The sequence below is a fragment of the Salvelinus sp. IW2-2015 genome, linkage group LG16, assembly GCF_002910315.2.
Source record: "Salvelinus sp. IW2-2015 linkage group LG16, ASM291031v2, whole genome shotgun sequence".
Taxonomy (NCBI): Eukaryota; Metazoa; Chordata; class Actinopteri; order Salmoniformes; family Salmonidae; genus Salvelinus; species Salvelinus sp. IW2-2015.
In genome coordinates this window covers 3,007,465-3,033,574 of record NC_036856.1, presented here as the reverse complement: position 1 = coordinate 3,033,574, position 26,110 = coordinate 3,007,465, and the positions used below count along the sequence as shown (strand labels likewise).

The 26,110-nt window shown below is 41.6% G+C and overlaps 2 protein-coding genes across 5 annotated transcripts in view; one reads left to right on the top strand and one right to left on the bottom strand.

Annotated features, from left to right (window-relative positions):
* LOC111975550 (26S proteasome non-ATPase regulatory subunit 1) overlaps positions 1-26,110 on the top strand; it is a 102,536-nt gene that overhangs the window by 23,843 nt on the left and 52,583 nt on the right. The gene's annotated exons all lie outside the window — the stretch shown is intronic.
* On the bottom strand, positions 10,381-24,355 carry LOC111975551 (5-hydroxytryptamine receptor 2B). Of its 2 annotated transcripts, none has more exons than XM_024003887.2 (4): positions 23,544-24,355; positions 21,832-22,458; positions 14,443-14,643; positions 10,381-12,516 (listed from the first exon to the last, which is right to left on the bottom strand). In XM_024003887.2, the coding sequence occupies exons 2-4, from the start codon at positions 22,079-22,081 to the stop codon at positions 11,594-11,596; spliced, it is 1,374 nt and encodes a 457-aa protein (XP_023859655.1). In that variant the 5' UTR covers positions 22,082-22,458; positions 23,544-24,355; the 3' UTR covers positions 10,381-11,593. The 2 variants fall into 2 exon arrangements, with proteins under 2 accessions (XP_023859655.1, XP_023859656.1); XM_024003888.2 differs by having other exon boundaries at positions 23,905-24,355.

The window sequence follows — 26,110 nt, the reverse complement described above, 5'->3', positions numbered from 1 at the left end:
GATAGCTACCAATCTATTTTAGTTTCATTGTCTGATCTTTCATAAAGAGTCCACTAATTGTTATTTGTACCTTCCCACAAACTGTATCTTGCATGATATGAGCAAGTTAACCCAATTGTATCAAAGAATAGGAAATCCATGATTAGTTGGCTAGTAGTGGCTACTGCCAGGCCAGTAAGCTAGTTAACGTTAGCTACATTTCAGGCAGTAGCTATCCTTCTAAATACGGTGGTCACAGGATAAACTAGCTATGAGTTGAACATTAACTACCGGTCAAAAGTTTTAGGACAGCTACTCATTCAAGGGTTTTTCTTTATTTGTATTATTTTCTACATTCTAGAATAATAGTGAAGACATCAAAACTATTAAATAACACATGGAATCATGTAGTAACCAAAAAGTATTAAACAAATCAAAATATATTTGAGATTCTTCAAATAGCCACACTTTGCCTTGACAGCTTTGCACACTCTTTGCATTCTCTCAATCAGCTTCACCTGGAATAGTTTTCCAACAGTCTTGAAGGGGTTCCCACGTATGCTGAGCACTTGTTGGCTGCTTTTCCTTCACTCTGCGGTCCAACTCATCCCAAACCATCTCAATTTGGTTTAGGGCGGGTATTGTGGAGGCCAGGTCATCTGATGCAGCACACCATCACTCTCCTTCTTGGTAAAATAGCCCTTACACAGCCTGGAGGTGCGTTTGGTCATTGTCCTTTTGAAAAACAAATGATAGTCCCACTAAGCACAGACCAGATGGGATGGCATATCCCTGCAGAATGCTGTGGTAGCCATGCTGGTTAAGTGTGCCTTGAATTGTAAATAAATCACAGACCGTGTCACCAGCAAAGTACTATAACACCACCTCCTCCATGCTTTACGGTGGGAAATACACATGCCGAGATCATCCGTTCACCCACTTCGCGTCTCACAAAGACACGCCGGTTGGACTCCAGACCAAAGGACAAATTTCCACTGGTCTAATGTCCATTGCTCGTGTTTCTTGGCCCAAGCAAGTCTCTTCTTCTTATTGGTGTCCTTTAGTAGTGGTTTCTTTGCAGCAATTCGACCATGAAGGCCTGATTCACGCAGTCTCCTCTGAACAGTTGATGTTGAGATGTGTCTATTACTTTAACTTTTTGAAGCATTTATTTGGGCTGCAATCTGAGGTGCAGTTAACTCTAATGAACTTATCCTCTGCAGCACAGGTAACTCTGGGTCTTCCATTTTTGTGGCGGTCCTCATGAGAGCCAGTTTCATCATAGCGCTTGATGGTTTTTGCGACTGCACTTGAAGAAACTTTAAAAGTTCTTGACATTTTCCGTGTTGACTGACATTAAAATCTTAACGTATTGATGGACTGTCATTTCTCTTTGCTTATTTGAGCTGTTCTTGTTATAATATGGACTTGGTGTTTTACCAAATAGGGCTATCTTCTGTAAACCACCCCTACCTTGTCACAACACAACTGATTGGCTCAAATGCAATAAGAAGAAAAGAAGTTCCACAAATTAACTTTTAACAAGGCACACCTGTTAATTGAAATGTATTCTAGGTGACAACCTCATGAAGCTGGTTGAGAGAATGCCAAGAGTGTGCAAAGCTGTCATCAGGGCAAAGGGTGGCTATTTGATGATTTAACACTTTTGTTTACTACATGATTCCATGTGTTATTTCATAGTTTTGTTGTCTTCACTATTATTCTACAATGTAGAGAATAGTCATAATAAACAAAGCCCTTGAATGAGTAGGTGTTCTAAAACTTTTGACCAGTAGTGTATTTTGGTGAATACTAACTAGTAGCCAGTTTGTTGTTGCCCATGGTGGAGTCATATCTAACTAGCTGGCTCCTGAAACCTGTGGTCGTGTTCCCCTGCTCAGACGTTGCATGCATCAACCAATGGTTGCGTGCCATGTCATGGACTGTGTCATCGAATGACTGATTGCATTAACTAACATATGATGTGTGTAGCTGTTACTTAAAATACCAAAGTCTGTGTCCATGCATGAGCTCTTAAGTATAGCTAACGTTATGGTACAGACACACCGATAGATCTGACTGCCAATAAGGACTTTGCACAGTAGGAGGCCATTTCTTCTCTTGCTAGAACAAAATATATGTCTGCTGTGTACCGACCTGGTACCGACGAACCTGCCGTTTCTACTTGTATACAAGCTGCTGATGTGCGCCTTTGGAACATCTACATAAAAAAAAAAAGTTATACATCCGTTTAATATACACCATCACAATAAATCAATTTATGCTAGGCAGGTCTAAAGAAACAATATGATTTTTTTTTTGTTGGCCTACTGTATTATCTGGCTATTTGCCGTATGCTAGTTCATTTGGACTAAATAGGGACTAAATATGCTTAAGTCTCGTGCCATTATTTTATAGTAAGAAGAATATAATTGAACTTGGCTGAAATACCCTTTCTGGAGCGAGTGTGCATATGATGTGTCTGTCATAATTTCAAACAAGTCCTATACGCTAGATTTAGTTATTTGGTATTTTTATTTGGGAATGATACAAATCTTAATGTCTTAGAACTCCAAAACAAATATGGGCTGCATGATGCGACTATAAGCTATTGATGATTTGTCGCAAAAAAGCTTGCACTCTGTTCTTGCCTCAGGCTACACACACTGCTCTCTCATCAAGTGTTCATATTTTCACCCATCAGACTATTCTCAATTTAATCTCGTCTTTTATTAGTAATGTAAAATTTGTTTTGATTTAGAATGGCCCATCCCATTATCAAATTAAATAAAGACATGTCATCCGTATGCACTCGAATAGCGAATGAAGACCGCTTTCTCGCAGTTCGTTTTTCAATCATGCCGGGTAGACTAGTCCATTTTTATAGCTGAACATGTGCTTAATATGAGCAGCTGAGAAATAAATATAGTAGCCGGTAGGATCCTCCTTTTTAGTGGCAACTATCAAAACTCTGCTTTAACACAGGATTGCAGATAGAAATGTCTGGGTTTATAAGAACACTTACAGTACATGGCCAAAGTATGTGGACACCTGCTCGTTGAACATCTCATTCCAAAATCATGGGCATTAATATGGAATTAGTACCCCCTTTTGCTGCTATAACAGCCTCCACTCTTCTGGGAAGGCTTTCCACTAGATGCAGGAACATTACTGCGGAGACTTGCTTCCATTCAGCCACGAGCATTAGTGAGGTCGGGCACTGATTTTGGGCGATTTAAGCCTGGCTCGCAGTCGGCATTCCAATTAATTCCCAGAGGTGTTCGACGAGGTCAGTACTCTGTGCAGACCAGTCAATTTCTTCCACACCAATCTCGCCAAACAGTTTCTGTATAGACCTCGCTTTTGCACAGGGGCATTGGGGAATGCTCTTTCCTGTTAAAGCATGACAAACTGTTGCCACAAAATTGGAAGCATAGAGTTGTCTGGAATGTCATTGTATGCTGAAGCGTTAAGATTTTCCTTCACTGGAACTAAGGGGCCTAGCCTGAACCATGAAAAACACCCCCAGACCATTATTCCTCTTCCACCAATATTTACAGTTAGCACTATGCATTGGGACAGGTAGCATTTTCCTGGCATCACCCAAATCCAAGATTAGTCTGTCGGACTGCCAGATGGTGAAGCGTGATTCATCACTCTAGAGAACGCTTTTCCACTGCTCCAGAGTCCAATGGTGGCGAGCTTTACACCACTCTAGCTCCTTGGCATTGGTCATGGTGATCTTAGGTTTGTGTGTGGCTCCTCGGCCATAGAAACCCATTTCATGAAGCTCCTGACGAATACCTCTTGTTCTGACGTTGCTTCCAGAGGTAGTTTGGAGCTCGTTATTGAGTGTTGCAACTGAGGACAGATGATTTTTACACGCTTCAGCACTTGGCGGTCCCATTCTGTGAGCTTGTGTGGCCTACCACGTCACGGGTGAGCCGTTGTTGCTCCTAGATGTTTTCACTTCACAATAACAGCACTTACAGTTGACCGGGGCAGCTCTAGCAAGGCAGACATTTGACAAACTGACTTTTTGGAAAGGTGGCACGCTATGATAGTGCAACGTTGAAAGTCACTGAGGTCTTCCGTGCGGGCCATTCTACCGGCAATGTTTGGCTATGGAGATTGCATGGCTGTTGTGCTCGATTTTATACAGCTGTCAGCAATGGTGTCGCTGAAATGGCCGAATCCAGTCATTTGAAGGTGTTTCCACATACTTTTGTCCAACCACTGTTTTGAGGAGCATGCAGTCTCTCTGCATGACAGGTAATATATTCCGCCCAAGCTCTGTATGCCATGGGCTCTCCAACCCTGTTCCTGCAGCTACCGATGGTAATGTTTTCACAACTAAACATATTTCATTAAACTGTTGACAGACCCTCTCTCTGCACGCTCAAGATAGGAATGAAGGACAGAGAGGAGGAGAACACACAGTGGTGAGATATTCTGTATCTAAAGGTAATGTGTCTGCCTATTAATTATGAACATATACATTCACTATAATTGTAGGCCAACTCTGTAAGCCGCCCTGCAAAATCAATGAGCCAATAGCGTTGCCGAGGCCTATACTTTCTCTCCCAGACTCATGCTACACTCCATACATTCTATTCATAAGGCAACCAGCCCATCCAGTATGGATAATAATACAGTCCACACTCAAAAGATATTACTAGAATTTGTTTAATTTTGGAATATAGCCTAGACCAATTATTTACCAAGGACATTTTAAATATTTTATCAGCAACCATCACTCCTGTGTTCCAATGGCACGTTGTGTTAGCTAATCCAAGTTTATAATTTTAAAAGGCTAAAAGATCATTAGAAAACCCTTTTGCAATTATGTTAGCACCTCTGAAAACTGTTGTGCTTATTAAAGAAGCAGTAAACTGGCCATCAACTGACTAGTTGAGTATCTGGAGCATCAGATGTGCTACCTGTCCCAGACCTGCTGTTTTCTCTCTAGAGACAGCAGGAGCGGTAGAGATACTCTCAATAATCGGCAATGAAAAGCCAACTGACATTTACTCCTGAGGTTCACCCTCGACAACTACTGTGATTATTATTATTTGATCATGCTGGTCATTTATGAACATTTGAACATCTTGGCCATGTTCTGTTATAATCTCTACCCGGCACAGCCAGAAGAGGACTGGCCACCCCTCATAGCCTGGTTCCTCTCTAGGTTTCTTCCTAGGTTTTGGCCTTTCTTGGGAGTTTTTCCTAGCCACTGCTTCTACACCTGCATTGCTTGCTGTTTGGGGTTTCTGTACAGCACTTTGAGATATCAGCTGATGTAARAAGGGCTATATAAATACATTTGATTTGATCAGCATTTGTGGGTTCGATTACAGGCTCAAAATGGCCAGAAACAAATAACTTTCTTCTGAAACTCGTCAGTCTATTCATGTTCTGAGAAATGAAGGCTATTCCATGCCAGAAATTGCCAAGAAACTGAAGATCTCGTACAACGCTGTGTATAACGCCCTTCACAGAACAGCACAAACTGGCTCTAACCAGAATAGAAAGAGGAGTGGGAGGCCCCGGTGCACAACTGAGCAAGAGGACAAGTACATTAGTGTCTAGTTGGAGAAACAGACACCTCACAAGTCCTCAACTGGCAGCTTCATTAAATAGTACCCGCAAAACACCAGTCTCAATGCCAACAGTGAAGAGGCGACTCCGGGATGCAGGCCTTCTATGTTCAGAAAAGAACCAAGATATTTTCCCAACATTTATGCAATGCATTTTGGGTTTTTACCATTAGCAGGACAAGCCATTCCATCAATGTGTTATCAGAAAAGCTATACTGAACAAAAATATAAACGCAACAATTTAAAAGATTTTACTGAGTTACAGTTCATAAGGAAATTAGTCACTTTAAATAAATTAGGCCCTAATTTAGGGATTTCACATGACTGGGCAGGGGCACAGCCATGTGTGGGCCTGGTAGGGCACAGGCCCCCCTACTTGGGAGGTAGGCCCACCAACTGGGGAGCCAGGCTTAGCCAATAAGAATGAGTTTTTTTCCCCCCACAAAAGGGCTTTATTACAGACAGAAATACTCCTCAATTTCATCAGCTGTCCGGATGGCTGGTCTCTCCAACGATCCCGGATGTGGAGGTCCTGGGCTGGCGTGGTTACACAGTCTGCGGTTGTGAGGGAGGTTGGACATACCTGCCAAATTCTCTAAAGCGATGTTGGAGGCGGCTTATGGTAGAGAAATTAACATTAAATTATCTGGCAACAGCTCTGGTGGACCATTCCTGCAGTCAGCATGCCAATTGCACGCTCCCTCAACTTGAGACATCTGTGGCATTGTGTTGTGTGACAGAACTGCACATTTTCGAGTGGCTTTTTAATGTCCCCGGCAGTAGCTGCACCTGTGTAATGATCATGGTGTTTAATCAGCTTCTTGATATGTCACACCTGTCAGGTGGATGGATTATCTTGGCAACGGATAAATGCTCACTCCCAGGGATGTAAACAGAATTGTGCACAGCATTTGAGAGAAGCTTTTTGTGCATATGGAAAATTTGATCTTTTTCACTTTACATGTTGCGTTTTTATATTTTTGTTCAGTATAGATATACCTATTTACATTTTGGAAGCTAATATATTACATTTATTGTCGCATCTTTTAACTAAATGCAATCTGAAAATACTAATAGCATGTAAATATTATTGGTAACAGAATAAATAGCAGAAGAATAACTGCAGATTAAATCATGCTGTAATTTATAATTACAGCATTATAATTCCAGCGCCCTGTGCGTCCTAATGTAGGCCATTGCCCCTTTTAAGAGCTATAATTTATTTTGTAGGCATACCTTGTGATTCTTACCAAATATGTTGTCTTTTCACACTATTCAAACCCCAATTAAATAAACAGCTGATGAAGCTATTTTAGCCTATAGTTCACATACCGCAAACAAATAATCTGAACTAAAATCTTTACACATATTTTGGAATTTCTGTGCATTCTTGACAATCCCTAATCTGTATCCAAAAACGGCACGTTTTTTCCGCGAACCTGCACATCTTCTCTCTTGTGGCACCAATGTGAGGTTTTGTGGCAGGGGAAACGGTGTTGCAGTAGTCTAGTGTGTGGTGCGGGAATAATGACAAGTGAACTTGGAGAGCATTTCGAGAGGTTGTCTAACCTGACCTCAGACCACCTCTTAATTGTATTTTCAGTTCGCTTCGGCAGCTCTTTTGAGGGGTCTGAGTTCATACTGGACAAAAAAATGGTACTGAGCGAACGGTACTGAGTTTACTGAAATTGGCTGAAGTTTTGCTGCGGTCAAGACTCATGACTGGCGGTAATACGGTCACCGCAATCGCTCTAGTCCCATCTAGCTATTTTAAAGTGTAATCTACCCCCAGAAATAAAAATCGTGAAACTTCTGTCAATTTGCTGAAAGCCTATGTTTTATCAGTGGGTAAAAAAAGAGAACTCCCCATGATTTAACTTCTAAGTGGTCCGTCTGTGAAATGAGGAAATTGTGTAGGAACGCGTCATAGCTACATGGTTCTCATCACTGGAGATGGGGGATAACACACTATCACATTTCATAGCCCTTTGAAGACAATTACCTGCACTCCAGATTAGAGGTCGACCGATTAATCGGAATGGCCGATTTCAAGTTTTCATAACAATCGGAAATCGGTATTTTTTTTTTTACACCTTTATTTAACTAGGCAAGTCAGTTAAGAACACATTCTTATTTTCAATGGCGGCCTAGGAACGTTCTGCCTCAGATTTTTAACCTTGTCAACTCGGGGGATCCAATCTTGCAACCTTACAGTTAACTAGTCCAATGCTCTAACACCTGATTACATTGCACTCCACGTGGAGCCTGCCTGTTAGCGAATGCAGTAAGTTGCTAGCTAGCATTAAACTTATCTTATAAAAAACAATCAATCAATGACTGTCATTGCTCCAATGTGTACTTAACCATAAACATCAATGCCTTTCTTAAAATCAATACACAAGTATATATTTTTAAACCTGCATATTTAGTTAAAAGAAATCCAGGTTAGCAGGCAATATTAACGAGGTGAAATTGTGTCATTTCTCCTCCGTTCATTGCACGCAGAGTCAGGGTATATGCAACAGTTTGGGCCGCCTGGCTCTTTGCGAACTAATTTGCCAGAATTTTACGTAATTATGACAACATTGAAGGTTGTGTAATGTAACAGGAATATTTAGAACTCATGGATGCACCCGTTACGAAATAACAATAGCGGAACGGCGAAATATAACCTTTGTTTTCGAGGTGACAGTTTCCGGATTAGTCAAAGGGTATATGGTTTAGAAGAGAATATTCAACGTGTTATCAATTCCTGTAAAAACTTGCGGCTGAATTTAAAAGGGGTTCTTCGTTATTTTTACCGTTCATGTCTTCCATAGAGAATGTCTTGATCTACTTCAAATAAGGTCTGTGTTCGTGCAGGCTTAAACCCTCGACATTTTGATACCCGTGCAAATCTCACTAGGATAAGGTAACGTTTGTCAACATTTTTTCATAAATCCACTCTACAAAAAAAATGTTCTGTCGCTTATATTTAGCCAATATTGATACAGTTACCTTGTCCTATGGATATCTACACAGTTTATAAAATGGCACGGTGAATGTAAGCCTACACGAAACACAGACCTTATTTTTAAGTGAATCTAAAAAATATCCCTATGGAATAAATGAAGGAACCGCTTTTTCAGATTTTGCTAAAGGTGTCATGGGAATTATGACTCGCACTTTGGTTGTCAATTCTTACCATGCCATTATTAAAATAGGATTTCCTGCATATAGAAATAAAGTTTTTTGTTTTCAACATTCATACAGGTAACTTAAACTCTATTTTTATTCAACAGTTGAGAGTATTTGTCTCCTAAGAGACTCTTCAGTATCATTGTCACTTCAGAGCTGTGTGCGTGTGTGTATTTATGTATTATATTAAGTTAAAATAAAAGTGTTCATTGTTCATTCAGTATTGTTGCAATTGTCATTATTACAAAATGTGTGTTTGTATGAGATATATATAATATATATATATATATCTATATATATATATATATATAAATATATATATCCACTATTACTATACTTCACTACCTTACTACTTCCTTTTTTACGCAAAACTCGGGGCCGATTAATCGGTATCGGCTTTTTTTGTCCTCCAATAATCGGTATCGGTATCGGCATTGAAAAATCATAATCGGTCGACCTCTACTCCAGATTGCCAAAAGGCCAATGGATGGTATGGGCATACTTGTCTAGAACACATCCATCCGTTTTATATCGTCATGATAAAGTATATATTTCACTTGGATGTGTTCAATCTAAACAGTGTACCAAATTTTTCAACTCTGTTTGTCCTTCAAATACCATCTCGCAATGCACCCTGTGGGAATGGGCTGTTGATGCCATAGCAACATACTCTGATAAATGACAAAAATGTCAATGTAGTATCAACAAGGGCTTTCTAAAAATTCTAGCTAGCTAGCAACAAAATTAGCACAGCTTGCTAGTTAGCTTACATTAGCTACAGCAGGCACAAGCTACTGCCATCTTGTGGCCTGGAGTATTTAACGTAAAACTATTCCACTGTAAAATGTCAATTTAATAGCCTTGGCGTTTATTTGTTTAAATCACTGAACAAAACGGGCGCTTATTAGAGACAGGTTTCTTTGAGCCTGGCGTCGATTTCCTTAATGCACACACCTTTTGCTCATTTGCAAAGTCTTTTGTTTAATTCCAACATTCACCTCCAGGATTTTAAACAATCTTAATTATCATTTACAGTGTCACATTTTTTTTTGTCTAAGTATGCCTCCATAAAAATGTTTTTTATTTGGACGATTTCTGGGGGTCTGTACTCCAGAAGTTCTTACTGGCAATAAAAACTGATGATTGCCAGAAAATGGTGTAGTTTTTAAATGCATTGGGGCCTGTAGATTGCCATGCTTCTCTCTCTATTCAGCTATTAATAGGCTACATCTAGTTATTATAAAGCTGTGTAATATAATTTTGCAATGCAAGTCATTACTATATTCTTTAGAATTGTATTAAATGCTTTCATTTTATTCTAAAGTATGTCATTTTGAGATGATTTTTTTACATCCCAAAATAGGACACTGCCCCTTTAAGACAAACATTCCGAAATATATCAACTCGCTACAGTAGGCTAGCCAAGACACAGGCTAGGTGTCTTTTTGCAGCTTTCTTTTAGCAGACTATCAACAGTAGCCAGCATATTGCTAGTACTGTATGTTCACTATTGAAGGTTGTAAATCACTTTCCCTAAAGTAAAGGAGCTCAGCGAATGGATGAATGACCATTTATTTTGCTCAGGACAGCTCGTGTGTGTGCTGTGTGAAGGCCATTGGCGTCGGCTAATATTTTATTTAATGTGCTGTAGTTGTGACTTGCGGGAACAAGTGGTGCTTCAATGAACGGTCAATCATATTGGTGAAATACAAATGGCATGACTTTATCGCGTGTAGTATTCAGTGGTAGAGCGGGTAAATGTTGAACTGGAACACGAAAATGCGCTGAAAAGTTACTGGGCCAGTGACTGACGAGATCCATCGGGCATAGTCAATGTAAGACCCTGTTTATAGCTTCAAAACGTGGCTAAAACAGTAGTTTGAACATCATAGATGGTCAGTCCTTGCATCCATAGCTCTGCCTATGAATTTGAGTGGTTACATTTCTCCAGATCCATCCCTCAGCTTTTTACTGGAACAGGGATGGGGATAACATTTTTAATGTTTCAACTGCTGATTGTCCCTTTAAGAACTGTAAAAAAAAAAAAGACATACTTTTGGCTTTTCTTTTAGCAAAGCACAGTTTTATCAATTTATGAACCAGGAATTTTATGCTAAATACATATCCATCTGTAGGCTATACATTTGTATTTTACAATCTTCCCGTTTGCAAAGGTTTTGTCTTTATTGCATTTTATATATAATAATCAATTTGGATGCTATAACAGTTTGGGAAAATAGGACCTGTGACTATACAATAAATCTGTTAATATTCATAAAAGCACTTACCAAAAAATTGCAATTAAAATGGGTGGTATTTATAAACTATTTTATGTGAAGGTGAAGTGTTTGTCCTCTCAATAGGTAAGAATGCCATCTCCTCAATGGAAATTGTCCATAGCAGAAAACTAAATAGCCCAAGGTGACAGGATTAGCATTGGAATACACATTGTATGCACTGAGAGAGTTTCCAGACAGTCATAGGTCTTCATTCCTTATGTATTTCTCGTGTGGCTTTCTTAGGAACAATCCGACCTGACCCTTGTCAGCTTATCTTTTATTGAGGGCAACCACCTCAACACACCTGTTTGATGTCTCATTTTACGCATAATGTTCAGCTATCTCTGTACAGAGGGCCTACTTAGTTGTTTGACAGAAATCGACGTCTCCTTTTTGTTTTCCCCCTGAGAGCACACTGTTTTCTTGAATAGAAAATAATCCACGTGATGCTCATGGAAGGTAATCCCCTGGGGAGCTCACAACTCAAGCCTTGGGTGCCTCTTACATGTGACTTTCTGGTTCTAATTGTTTCCCTTTTGCTGACTGCATTTTCCGAAAGGCCTACAAGTAACTGACATGCTCTTCGGATTTGCAATCCTCATTCTCGGTAAGGAGCAGGGTGTCCAGTAGAACGCTGCCAGAGGACTGTATTGGTGCTTGCCTTCGGCTCAGTTGACTCTGATAGCACACTGGCCCGATGCCGTTTTTCATTCCCCGCTTCATGAACAGCTTAGAGTTCTCTGCCACAGATGAACGGAAGGAGATCCGTGTTAGATTCCTGCAGCCATGCTGTTCCCTTGTATGGCTGGCTGGCCCATTACTGATGCGGCTGTAGTTAAAGGTGATGTAGCGTGTAAAGGCCTGGCGGAAAGTCTTGTTGAAGAGGGTGTAGACCAGCGGGTTGATACCAGATGACACGTAGCCCACCCACACAAAGATCTCCATCAGACGGCCGATCACATTGACGTCGCAGCTCGCACAAAGCACAGAGGTGATGTTAGTGATAAAGAATGGGCACCACATGACCACAAACAGCAGGAAGACGATGCCCAGCACCTTAGAGGCACGCTGCTCATTGGTCAGGTTTTGCATGGACTTCTTGCCCATGGTGGACATGCGACGGATGGGGATATCTTCACTTGTCATGGGGTTGGTAGGAGGGGTGGGATTTCCTGGATGTTTCTCAGTTGTGGGAGAGGCCATGGACTGCTCCCTCTGGAAGACTGTGGAGACTGTTGGCCGAGTGAAGCGCTGGGTGACCTTTGACCTGAGCAGAAAAGCTTTCTTGCGCAACACCTGAATGGTGAGCAGGTAGATGACCATCATGATGGTTAAAGGGATGAAAAAAGCTGTCATGGAGCCATACATGATGAACTCTCGGAAGCTGTCTGGTTTCAGTAGGCAGGTGTGGTTGCTGTTAAAGGTGACATTGTTTGGAAGATGGTAGTTTCTCAGCCCCTTGATGGGAATGGGGATTGCGATACCTGTGTAAGAGAGAGAGAGAAGTTTGGTTAAACAAATCATCAATGCAAACTTTGCATCCTACTCTTGGGTGTTTTTGAGATTCAATGTGTTTTGGGAGTAGATGCAGTATCTTCTCACAGCTTAGTTTTCCACTTTATGCTGCTTTTTGTTTTTTTCATTTTATTGTTGGACATGAAATCTTCATATCTGCTTTTGCTTTTGATGTTGCCGGAGTATAAAACTGTATAAAGCCTCATGCTTTCACAACTGAGGACAGCAGAGGTAGCGCAACGGGTTAGGAAGAAAAACTGCTTTCTGTGAGTCCTGGAAGTTCTCATTCTTTGCTTAACAATCCAATAAACTAACCATATATCGCCAGCTATAATACAGTGACAATGAACACACACCCTGGACAAAGACACTCTTCCACAGTCGCGGTGTCTAAGTGCTGCCCCTGTAACTCAAAGCAATCTGGTTTTGCTCAGCGAAAGAAAGTAAATGTGTAGAACCTAGCCCTGAGTGAAAACTAGGGGTGTACTGTTGTGAAGATGTCCGAACGCTCCATGACTACCACTATTGCCAGGCTAAACTCTGCCAAGTCCTCACACCGCAGTCTCCCAAATGCCTCAGCCAGAGGAACCGTCTGGGCTGACGATGTTAACGAGCATAGGGGGGTTTAATTTCATTTCCTACTGGAAAGCTAATATTTAACGGATAACAGATCATTAAAAGCACACCAGTATGCTTATATACCGAGGGTTCACTGGCCAGTCATCAGTAATACAGACTCGGGCAGAGGACTCTAAAGTAATATCATCAATCAGGAAAATAAAACGATGTTTGTCTCAACTGTCAAACTATCTCTTTGGACTATGGCAAATGACATTTGGGTCTAGGCTTACATTGGGCCAAAAATGGGAAACCAGTTTGAGTCTGGAATTCCCTCGTATGAAATATGCCCTGTGAGAAGAGGATTCCAGTGTTTCAGATCCATCTGCACCTCATTTATAGTCTAATAGGCTAAGCAAATGGATGCAATGATCAGGGGCCCTTCGAGTTCATTAAGGTAGGGGCTATCAATGAGAAGGCTAAGCTATTCTACACACAACAGACCTAAGATTTGAACACACACTCCCATCTTTCATAGCAAAGTAAACTGAGATTAATAGCAAAGAGAGCGGGTCAGGCAGACCGACAGTCGGAACCGTGCGTTTAGGTGATAACATGGTCATCTTTATCTCGCATTGTCTTGTCTTGCAATGCCTCAAATTCAGTCTATTAAAATATATACACTACCAGTCAAACGTTTTAGAACACCTACTCATAACGGAGTCGCCTCTTCACTGTTGACGTTGAGACTGGTGTTTTGTGGGTGCTATTTAATGAAGCTGCCAGTTGAGGACTTGTGAGGCGTCTGTTTCTCAAACTAGACACTCTAATGTACTTGTCCTCTTGCTCAGTTGTGTACCGGGGCCTCCCACTCTTTCTATTCTGTTTTAGAGCCAGTTTGCGCTGTTCTGTGAAGGGAGTATAGACAGCTTTGTGGTGATGTGAAATTAATTTCCTTCCTGGAGGAATACTTCAATCTTATAACCTCCCTTTTCATTTTATGCTTCTTTTGGTCAAGTCTTTCAGGATCGTTTACTGGGTTTTCCCACAGGTCACCTTTGACTGCTATCACTCTTATGCTCTGTTACTGTTACGATGTGTTGCATTCCCTCCCTAGAAACTTCACCCCCACTGTATGTGAAAGTTGATATAGCTTCTGCTTTTATTGCATCCGGCTTTCTTTTCTGACTATCCACCAGGCTTGCCACAGATGCTAAGGAATTGAACTGCAATGATATAGACTAAAGTACTTCGATCAAGCTATCACTTTAGAAACATTGCAGAATGCTCCTGATATCAGCAGTCAACACAGGACCAAAAAAAACAGCACAGCTTACCAATGGATATGAGCCACACCACTGCTATCTTGGCCATGGCTTTGGACCTGGACTTATACTGGCTGTGCTGAATGGGTTTCTTGATGGCTATGTAGCGGTCCAGTGAGATGGCACACAGGTGCATGATGGACGCTGTGGAGAACAGGACGTCCAGGAAGAGCCAGATTGGGCAGAGGAACTCCGGAAGAGGCCACCCGGAATCTGAGAAACAGAAAAAAAGATGGCAAGAATTGGATTTGTTCTCATAGGCCAATACAGAACCATTTGAGATGAAAAGAACACAGTTCTCAAACTTGATTACTGTGGTGCTGAATCTTTTATGTTTTCACCTTACATCAAATAAGCCAATTTGAATTTAGATTTCAGTGACTAAGTCAAGATGATTTTGTTTTAACAACTTGGAATTAAATTGCAATCTATTTGTATTATTCCCATTGAAAACAGGACTACACTGAACAAAAATATAAACGCAACATGTGAAGTGTTCGCTCATGAAACATGGGACCGAAATAAGATCCTATAAATTTGCCATGCGCACAAAAATCACATTTCTCAAGTGTTGTGTTGAGGATTTCTGTTTGTAATAAAGCCCTTTTTTTGTGGGGAAAAACTCATTCTGATTGGGTGGGCCTGGCTCCCAGGTGGGTGGGCCTTGGAGGGCATGGCTACACCCCTGCCCAGTCATGTGAAATCCATAGATATGGGTCTAATGAATTTATTTCAACTGACTGATTTCCTTATATGATCTGTAACTCAGTAAAATCTTTGAAATTGTTACAGCTTTCGTTTATATTTTTGTTCAGAAATTGTACTGATATGTCCTCAGCGCACGCCTATTATATTCTAAATAGAGCTTGTGTTGTTGACCCCACCAGCGTTGGGGAGATACGCTTCAATAGTGGATTAAAACCAACTCTGATGTAGTGAATTCTGTTTGTTTATTTTAGTAAAGAATGAATTCACCGCAGAGCTGCTTCTCTTATGACTGTGTATGGAGCTGAAAGCTCTATGCTTTTGATGTAGATGTGTTCAAGCACCCTTCTCTCCAGAACTGTTTATCCTGGGTCTCGGATGTGAAATTAGCGAGTAGTTGGGCTGGATTATGTCCCATTGCACATCAGCATTGTGAAAGATCCTGTTGTTGAATGATTTCTTTAGTGTTAACCCTTTAGCTGATTGCTTGTACTTCGTAACTCGAGCATTAGTGAATACGTCACATTTATTTTTGTATCCAAGTATTACTTCTAATATTGCATATTCGTATACAATTATAAAATAAATGCGCTTTTGAAGAAATGGTTCTTAAACACAATATTTGAGTGTCCTCCCTTCATGTTTTACATGCGCTCTCGGACTGTAATGGACACTCCTTACCCACTTTATTGGGTTCCACGGCACACCATTTCAGGTGCTTTGTTCAGCTTGATGCACCATTTTGCAATTTCTCCGTATTTAATTATTATATATTTTTGTTTATAATTAAATAAACTTTGATAGGGACTTTCTAAGAGTATATTTTTGTGGGCCCTTTGTAATTCCTAGCATCTGTCTACTTAACATGGACAAAGAGAAAAACTATTCTCTCTATGGGAATAAGCTCATACACTCAACATGTTCTATACATGTGGTGATATTATGTGCTTAGACCAGAGTTTAAATCTGTCTGCAGGCAAAGTTTCTGAAGATGTACACTGACTAATAATATAAACGCAGCATGCAAAACTGTACAGTTCATGTAAGGAAATAAATAAATTGGTCGTTATGTATGGATTTCACATGACTGGGAATATAGATATGTATCTGTTGGTCACAGATACCTTAAAAAAAAAGGTAGGTGCGTGGATCAGAAAACCAGTCAGTATCTGGTGTGACCACCATTTGCCTCATGCAGCGCGACACATCTCCTTCGAATAGATTTGATCAGGCTGTTGATTGTGGCCTGTTGAATGTTGTCCCACTCTTGGCTGTGCGAAGTTGCTGGATGTTGGCGGGAACTGGAACATGCCGTTGTACAAGTCAATCCAGAGCATCCCAAACATGCTCAATGGGTGATATTTTTTACATTTAACCTTTATTTAACTAGGCAAGTCAATTAAGAACAAAACTCTTATTTACAATGAAGGCCTACCTTTTGCCTGACTTCAGTGGGCAAATGCTCCCCTTCGATATGCTCTTCACGGATGAATCCCGGTTTCAACTGTACCGGGGCAGATGGCAGACAGCTTGTATGGCGTCGTGTGGGAGAGCAGTTTGCTGATGTCAACATTGTGAACAGAGTGCCCCATGGTGGGGTTATGGTATGGGCAGGCATAAGCTACAGACAACAAAAACAATTGCATTTTATTGATGGCACTTAGGATCTCATCACGGTATCTCTGTGCATTCAAAGGCCCATTGTTGTGCCATTCATCATCTGCCATCACCTCATGTTTCAGCATAATAATGCACAAAATTGCACATTCCTTTGTAACTTGTCCCAATTGAAACCAGCTGCTTTCTATGAGAACGTCGCAAGGCTCTGTATACAATTCCTGGAAGCTGAAAATATCCCAATTCTTCCATGGACTGCATACTCACCAGACATATGTGCTCCTGAGTGGCGCAGCGGTCTAAGGCACTTCATCTCAGTGCAAGAGGTGCCACTACAGTCCCTGGCGCACAATTGACCCAGCGTTGTCCGTGTTTGGCCGGGATAGGCCGTCATTGTAAATAAGGATTTGTTTTTAACTGACTTGCCTAGTTATTTAACATTCAATTCTCCTGCAACAGCTTTGATGGACGTTCCTGCAGCCAGCATGCCAATAATGATCATTCTGTTTAATCAGCTTCTTAATATGCCACAGGTGGATGGATTCTTTTGGCTAAGGAGAAATGCTCACTAACAGGGATGTGCAAAATATTTGAGGGAAATTACCTTTTTGTGCATATGAAAAGAAATTCATGGATATTTTGTTTCAGATCATGAAACATGAGACCAACACTCTACATGTTGCGTTTATATTTTTGTCCATTATATGTGTTGCCAATGCTACAGAGGTGTCCATCCAAGGCCACATTTCTAAGTAAAACTTATAAAGCCATTGCAGGCTACTCTGAGAGCGAATACTTTGAAAACCGAGCTACAAACCTCTAGTGTAGGGTGAGGTCACCATTCCAAAGTGGGAGAAAGCCAGTTAGCATTTTCAGCTTTGTTTTAGTACTGTCTTATTAAAGGGCTGTCTTTTGAGTATTATTGTCTTAACCATAATTATTATTGCTTACTTTAGAAAATGTCCCCGTTCCAGCAAATACCAGGGTATAAACGCTCTGTCCTGCGCCATTGATGTCTGTCAGGCTCTCTGATTACACAAGACATGCACACAGTTCTTAAGGGGTTCCATACTTTATATGGGAATCCTTTAAAAAAAATATATATATATATCCACTCCGAGTGCATCTGTAAACTCATCCTAAATCTTAAACACTCACCTGGCCATCAATTGTTTTATGGTTTTTCTGGACACCCGTATTAGTGGATTCGGCTATTTAAGCCACACCAGTTGCTGACAGGTATATAAAATCGAGCACACAGCTATGCAATCTGAATAGCCAAACATTGGTAGTAGAATGACCTTTCAATGTGGCACCGTCATAGGATGCCACCTTTCCAACAAGTCATTTCGTCAAATTTCTGCCCTGCTAGAGCTGCCCCGGTCAACTAAGTGCTGTTATTGTGAAGAGGAAACATCTAGGAGCAGCAACGGGTCAGCCACAAAGTGGTAGGCCACACAAGCGGTAGGCCACACAAGCTCACAGAACGGGACAGCCGAGTGCTGAAGCGCTTAAAAATTGTCTGTCTTTGGTTGTAACTCTCACTACTGAGTTCCAAACATCCTCTGGAAGCAATGTCAGCACAACAACTGTTCATCAGGAGCTTCATGAAATGGGTTTCCATGGCCGAGCAGCCGCACATAATCCTAAAATCACATTGTCAAGTGTCAGCTGGAGTGGTGTAAAGCTCGCCACCATTGGAGCAATGGAAACCTGTTCTCTGAAGTGATGAATCACGCTTCACCATCTGGCAGTCCGACGTACAAACCTGGGTTTGGGGGATGTCAGGAATATGCTACCTGTCCCAACGCATAGTGCTAACTGTAAAGATTGGTGGAAGAGGAATAATGGTCTGAGGCTGTTTTTCATGGTTCGGGCTAGGCCCCTTAGTTCCAGTGAAGGGAAATCTTAACACTACAGCATACAATGACCTTCTAGACTATTCTGTGCCTCCAACTTTGTGGCAACAGTTTGGGCAAGACCATTTCCTGTTTCAGCATGACAATGCCCCTGTGCACAAAGCGAGGTCCCAAAAATAAATGGTTTGTCGAGATTGGTGTGAAAGAACTTGACTGGCCTGCACAGAGCCTTGACCTCCACCCCATTGAACATTTTTGGGATAAATTGGAACGCTGAATGCAAGCCGGGCGTAATTGCCCAACATCAGTGCCTGACCTCACTGATGCTCTTGCGGCTGAATGGAAGCAAGTCCCCGCAGCAATGTTCCAACATCTAGTAGAACGCCTTCCCAGAAGAGTGGAGGCTGATATAGAAGCAAAAGGGGTACCAACTTCAAATTTGATGCCCATGATTTTGATATGAGATGGTCGACAAAAGCAAGTGTCCACATACTTTTGGTCATGTAGTGTTGCTAGATTCTTTGTTGGACAATGGATATCCCACAGATGAAAGTAAATAATTTGTGTTTTTTGAAGGCTGTAAGAACTTCCAGAGTTTTCTGTTTGCACTGAGGTCCTTTAAGGCAGCATTTATTCATAAATTGTATTGTTCTTGTTTTAAGCTCTCCACTGGAGCACTAATTTGATATTCTGGAGGTGGCTCAAAAGCTTTAAATCTATCATGTTTTGACCCAGGATTCTCCAGACGAATTATGGTTAAAGACTAAATTAAAAGACAGCTCTGGTTGAGTGGGAAATATATCTATGCCTACCTGTTGTGTGTGGGTAGACTGGGTGAGTCTGGGACCGAGGCATGCCTTCTAAAAGCGTGACCTCTCTCTGAAACAGACAGTATTGAGCTCATTAGTGAAGAAGGGTAAGAATATTCTGTCATCCCCTTGGTTCAGAGGAGCATCGACCATAGTGACACTTATGGGCTGGTGGACTATTTCGTGAAATCTAAATCATCAATCTACTTTTCACTCTGGTGGTAGAAAAATGTACATCGTTTCTGGAATGTCAGGTCTTGTGACCCAGTTGTCCCAAGGCCCAAACATATTTAAGTAAGCATTTATCTCTGTCCTCAATATAAACACATCTTGTCGTGCTACCTCGCAAACATGGCACTAGGGTAGGCGCCTCCCTGCCCGAATCCTTCAAATAGCTTTTCTTAATGGGTCTCTATGGTTACCCGAGACTTATTCAGCTGTATATTTAGGTTTACTCTGTAGTGTAGTCAGTTTACAGTGCGCCTTTTTAAACAGTGCAACGATTTAATTTTTCAAGGTGTTGACTGTAAGCCTTAAATTCATCTGCTAGGCAGATGTGGAAAAGGACCTCAGGACTTCTTAGAGCTCTTACAGACATCAATTGTACACTAGCCATGCCCTCTTTCTCAGTAAAAGGTTTAATTTTGGAGGAAGGTCTAACTATGATTGGGTTCACCATCTCATTAATATTGGATGTTTGATGCAATAGCTAGGCTAATTGTGATTAGTCTGGCACTTCCCCCGCAGCCAGGGCTTGGGATGGAGAGGAGATATTTATCCAGCCAGACACAGAAGAAAGTGGAGAAATGTTCAAAAACCATGAATTGCTGGCACTTTCTCTACGCTATGTAGTTGTGTTTTATTTGGAGTTTAGAGAGTCTTAGGTTTAATGGCAGTGGTATATTAGCGGTCACGATACTGTGGTTATATAACATGTAGCTACAACATGTCGTCCCTGTCCTCTGGTAAATGTCTTGTATTATTTGGATGTGAGCACTGATCCCCTCGCTCGCTCGCCGTTTGCCTTCACACACTGTTCTTAGCGCCGCCGGCCTGGATGTACACACGCCTTAACTGGCCCACCGTGCCGAAAGGCTCTAAAGGCTCAGCGTGAAGCACTAAACTCTGTTTATGTGTGTTTATGTCCCCCTGACCCCCCCGCTGTGTGCTCTGTCTCCAGCCAGGAGAGAAATGACAGCTGCCTCTGCACAGTCGTACTTTGCATCCATTCCGTACATTCACACATTGACGAGCTCCGTGTGCTCTTACACATGCGTACGCATACTCGCACACACACACACACACACACAGCCCCACTCCATCCTCTGAACAAAGGCTACTTCTCTTCAAAAGCCACTAGCTGTTTAGTCTTGGCCCTTTGTCAACTATAAACTATGGTCACTGAAGACAATCCATCTGCTCATGTTCTCCAGATTTAGAACTAGGACCCTCGGAAAAAAACACGGGGATTGTCTGACATGATAAGCATGAGGACATGGCTTTGACTTTGTTTATTTCCTCCGTTCCATGCGTCGAGCCCCGACGACTGCATTAAGATGTGATGGAAGGAAGCAGCTTCCCCCCCTTAGCAGTTTGCCTCATGCCCGCAGTTTGCACGGCACATATGGTTCTTATGCAAAGAAAGTGCTTGTTTTCTGAAAGCATGACTTTTGCTTTCGGGAAGATTGGTTTGTGATTTGGAAAATTGTCTGTGAAAGTCGTGCAGAAATTGGGTCATCATGATCATTGGTAGCTGATAGGGCTGTGCTACGGTCGTGATTACATAGCCAAAGGAAGTAGTTTGTTTATTGTCCACTATCTTGTGTTTTTGTCATCTGCTATAATTTGTTTATAGCTGGCGGAGATTCAGCAGCATCTCTGTTGGTGTCCTATTAAACTCTAGTGCTCTTGAATTATCGTAAATATGCATGCCTATTTTCTTTGTTCTGTTAACGAATGATGAACACAATTCTTGTTGTCAACAAATGAGTGTGCTCGATCCAATTTCCACTTTTAGGCAACCTACTGTAATGGCTTTCTGCGTTGCAATGCACATTTACTGAACCGGTGCACTCGGGTGTTTCCTGGGGCTCTCGACTGACAGCAGCTTTACAATGGCAACTCCATGGGGACTGTGCTATTTAGACCTAATTTATGGGAGCTAAGCATAAGTCCTAGGCCAGCCTTTTCACTTGAATCAGCAATATGTCGCCGTATTGAGGCTGGAAGGGAATCATTCTAAATTAGAATGATGTTGAGACAATCATCGGGTCACAGTTCTATGAACTGTTCACACTTGTAGGACCAGTAGATTTTAGTATAAGCAGTGTCTTGAGTTTCAAGTGAATGTACCAGTGAAGGGATCCTTTCTCATGGCATGGCAAACGGGCAGTCATGTTGGGGTGACTTACTGTATAGCACAGTGATGAGGGCGATGGGCATCACCAGGAGTCCCACCAGCAGGTCGGCCACTGCCAGGGACATCAGGAAGTAGTTGGTGGCGTTTTGCAGCTTCCTCTCCAGCGACACGGCCAAGATGACCAGGATGTTGCCTCCGATGGTGGGGATGATAACCATGATGATGAGCAGAGCAGCCCAGTGCAGCTGAGCTCCGGCCACCGAGCCGTTGGTCCCCAGCGGGACCGCATCTGGCTGGGACATCCTGCTGTGGAAGGGATGGCTGACCTGGGCGCGCGGGTCGTGGTTCTGCTCTGGCTGGCTCAGGGGGCTTGGCCAGCATGGTCACAGGGTCCCACAGGCACGGGGGAGGGCAGTGGAGGGCAGCTCAGAGCCAGCACACAGGGCGGTGGCTCATCCTCAGACTCAGCGTACAAACCAAAAGGGCCACGTCACAATCGAAAAAGCCCCGCCGCTCCAGAACTGAACAGGTCGCCTCAAGCTTGTTCCAGGCAGTAATCCAAGCACAGGTTGTACCACCACAGTAAAGGGGATGTTAGGTCAGGAGTTGGTTGTCTGACTCGTAGTCCAGGCGCCGATGTCTTTTGGTTTGTGTACTCCCTAGAACAGACCAGTTTTTACTGAAAGTTTTAAAAGGAAACAAAATCCACAATGTTAAACCCCTTGCTCTGAAGGGGACGTTAGCTTCAGTTTGAAGACTTAATGATGAGTGACATTTATGGTAACAAATGTTATGGCTTTTTCCTGTATATTCATTAGTAGTGGGTTCCAGTTCATGGCTAAACAATTAACCAAGGAAGCAGATATCAGCTGTAATCAGTGCTTGCATTCTTAACTCTGGCATGTTTGTGTGCATGTGTTTGCAAAAAAAGAAAATCTACTGCTAATATGTTCATTCTAGGTCTATTTCTGTAGTTTTCAAACTAACTTACAAAACAACTTTTAACCCGTAAGGTTTAAAACCATTGCATGTCATTTAAAAAACATAGAACTAATATTAAATTATGCATGGTTTAATTTTGAACATACAATTTAATTAAGCTTATTTTTAATTTTTTTCAAATGCGATTTTAATTGACTTATTTCCTTAATTTCCCTATTGCTTTGTAGTGTTTATAGGAACTTAAAACGTTGCTTATTTATTGCATATCCTAGTGGCTTTTTTCCCTTTCATATTTCTAGGTCAAAGTCATTATTTCATTGGCAATAATATTACTCTAAATATATTCATTGCATTCTCTAAATGTACATGTTTTTTTCTATCAATTTATCTTAGCCTTTTAATTTGGACATACTTCAAGAGTCTTTTTGAAGTGTAGAAAAATGATTTGACCCTCCTTAGCCTCTAGTCCGCTTGTTGAAGCCGCTCCCTAGAAACAAACTGCTTCTCCCTATTTAAGTTGTCACTGTTTTATCATTTGTCTACAACAGTCGGTGCACCTCTGTCTGTGAGGGCCTTCAAAGGCTTTTTATAAATGCACTTGATAACAGAAAAGACTTCAGGGTCTTAGCAAAAATAAACTGGTTTTGTTAGACGTGAACTGGAATGGTATGGTCTAACGTTAGAACGAACAAAGCTCAGAAGTTCTCACAAATTGTACACTATTTGAACACATTAACAATTTTCTGTAGATTTGTGATTATTTTATTTATTTTAGAATTATGAACAAACAGTAAGTGATTTTACTGAGTTTCTCTTTCTTACCTTCAGCTAACGCAGAAGCCTGTGTGTTCTCCTTTAGTTTGTCCAGTTCATTTGCATCGCATTCAGAGCTGCTATATCCTTACTTTTCAATCACGCAATACCTTGCGCATTGGATGAACAGTGCTGTTCATCACCAAACAACTCAATCCTCAGACTCCTTTTGAGTGGCAGCTTTTTTTCTTGTCCCTGCTCACGTTTTTATATACGTAGAACCCCTCCAAAATCATAAAATGTCATAGGCAGCCCTCCCCTTGTGAAAATAATTGCCTAATAATATCTCACTTCGGTGCATTCCATGCTGAGGAATTTCCTTTGTCCCCGCATGTTGGATGAGCCCCTGGTTTGGATTCGCATCACCTACCGTTATCACAGGTTGAAAACGTTCAGATGTCCTCTCTCTGTCTCATGCTCTACGCTCTCTGTCTCACGCTCTCTGTCTCACGCTCTCTGTCTCACGCTCTCTGTCTCACGCTCTCTGTCTCACGCTCTCTGTCTCACGCTCTCTGTCTCACGCTCTCTGTCTCTCGCTCTCTGTCTCTCGCTCTCTGTCTCTCGCTCTCTCAGGTTCTCTCGCTCTCTCAGGTTCGCTCTCGCTCTGTCTCTCGCTCTCTCAGGTTCTCTCGCTCTCTCAGGTTCGCTCTGTCTCTCGCTCTGTCTCTCGCTCTGATGCTGTCTGTCTTTGGTCGACTTGCTATTTCTCACTGTTTCTTCCTCCCACCTCCATGCTTCCCCATGAGTCATGCTAAGGAGAAAATGGATGAATGTCTCAGAGTTGGCCAAATGCCAGTGGTTCTGGGAGGTAATTTCCTTCAACACAGTCGTCCTACTGTTTATATTTGTCACTTTCTGCTCTCCTCCAGTAGGGACTGGGGATGGAAGTTGGAGGAGGGAGTTGTTAGTGATGTCCTATTGAAACTGCATTTTCACTTCTTGAATATATTTTGGTCTGCCTAGTCTCAAACGTTCATTGACATTTAAAAAAAAATCAAAGATAAAATTATAGAAAAAATTGCCTTAAACGGGTATTTTAGAAATTGCAGAGCCAACCATTTTTGTTAGTATTGATATACATACACCTAGCATCTCCTTGCATGCTTATATTACTTCCACTGCTGTCTCGTTGCATTGCTTTTAAAACCAGATGAAAACCATGAAGATGAGTATAAATATGATGTTCCTGAAGTATACTGTGCTCCTAATGCACCTCAGGTGTCTAGACAGGAGTTGGACCAGACAAGGTATTTTATAAGCTACCTTTCAGTGCCTGTTTAGCGTCTCAAATCACGGGAGCCAAGAACGTTTCATCTCACTCAGATACCAGGCAGATACATTTTTGATAGTGCTCTAATTCATGACCACTGGTGTTAAGGACTGCTCTACCTCCACTGGCCAAGCGATTGGTCATTCCTGATTCCTGTGTGGATCACTTGGATGCTCCTGATCCTCTGATGTAAGGAGTTGCTGAGAGACTTGCTGCTAGCACCTCAGACATCTGTTCTCCACTTTGCTAGGCCAACGCTGCAGATGCTACTAGAAAACATTCTTGAAATAAATGCAATTTGAAGTTTCAGCTTACTTAGATATTCAGACCATGGCGTGCCCAATTCTTTAGATATCTTCTAGCTATACAGGATAACAATGGACATGTTTTCACTTAGATTTTCAGCCCTTTCAACTCTTGATTAAGTCTGCGGTCATTTCTAATTGGAGGTGGATTGATGGTGCACAAAGAGGAGAGCTGCAAAAGTTTCTTATGTCTGTTTGTGGAAAGGAACACTACACAGATGCTTTTCATGGCACATTTTAATCATATGGATTGACAAAGGGAATCAAATCTGCTTTTTGGCATTGCAAAAATGAACGGGTACTGGTTTCATTAGCCTTAGTGTTTCCCTGCTTCTTTCACCTACTATGTGTGCCACTTCACTGGTCATCTCTGGAGGCTGAGAGTGGAAGGGACAGGATGGATTGACCTGGCGCTACGGTGCTTTTTTTTTTGTCTTTCCTGTTCTCTAAGCGTCAGACACCGTCTGGACGTCTGGTGAAATGAAACATGAGGTGTGCACTAGGGTTGGTGCGATGTCATTCAAAATTAGGCTGTGATAGAGAATCACCTATAGACTCTGACTTTCACAATTGTTTCCATTTGAAAGCTGCAACTTTAGGACAAACACTTATCAAATAAGCCTATTTGGGAAATACTCTTCATAACTTGTCTCAAAGGGATATTTTGGCAATGAGGCCATTTATCTACTTCCCCAGAGTCCGATGAACTCGTGGATACCATTTTTTTTTATGTCTCTGTGTCCAGTATGAAGGAAGTAGGAGGTAGTTTTGTGAACCAATGCTAATTAGCATTATTGCAATGATTGGAAGTCTATGGGTATCTGCTAGCGTGTCGCTTGTATAATGATATTAAAGCCTCGGACCTGGTGCAATTGGATGAGTTCTTCTAGAATGACCCGCAATGTTGATATAACCCCATTCTCTTCAAAGATGAATGAGGGGTCAGAAAAAAATAAATTATATTAGTAATGGATTTTTGTTCGGCCTATTTATGTTGTTTG

What these genes read in the sequence shown, in the direction of transcription:
- LOC111975551 (XM_024003887.2), bottom strand. Translation starts at nt 22,081, where the DNA reads ATGTCCCAGCCAGATGCGGTCCCGCTGGGGACCAACGGCTCGGTGGCC. An exon ending in CCTCATCACTGTGCTATACA is followed by an intron (nt 14,644 to 21,831) that starts GTAAGTCACCCC and finishes TCTGTTTCTCAG; the next exon opens with ATTCCGGGTGGCCTCTTCCG. An exon ending in GGTGTGGCTCATATCCATTG is followed by an intron (nt 12,517 to 14,442) that starts GTAAGCTGTGCT and finishes TCTCTTACACAG; the next exon opens with GTATCGCAATCCCCATTCCC.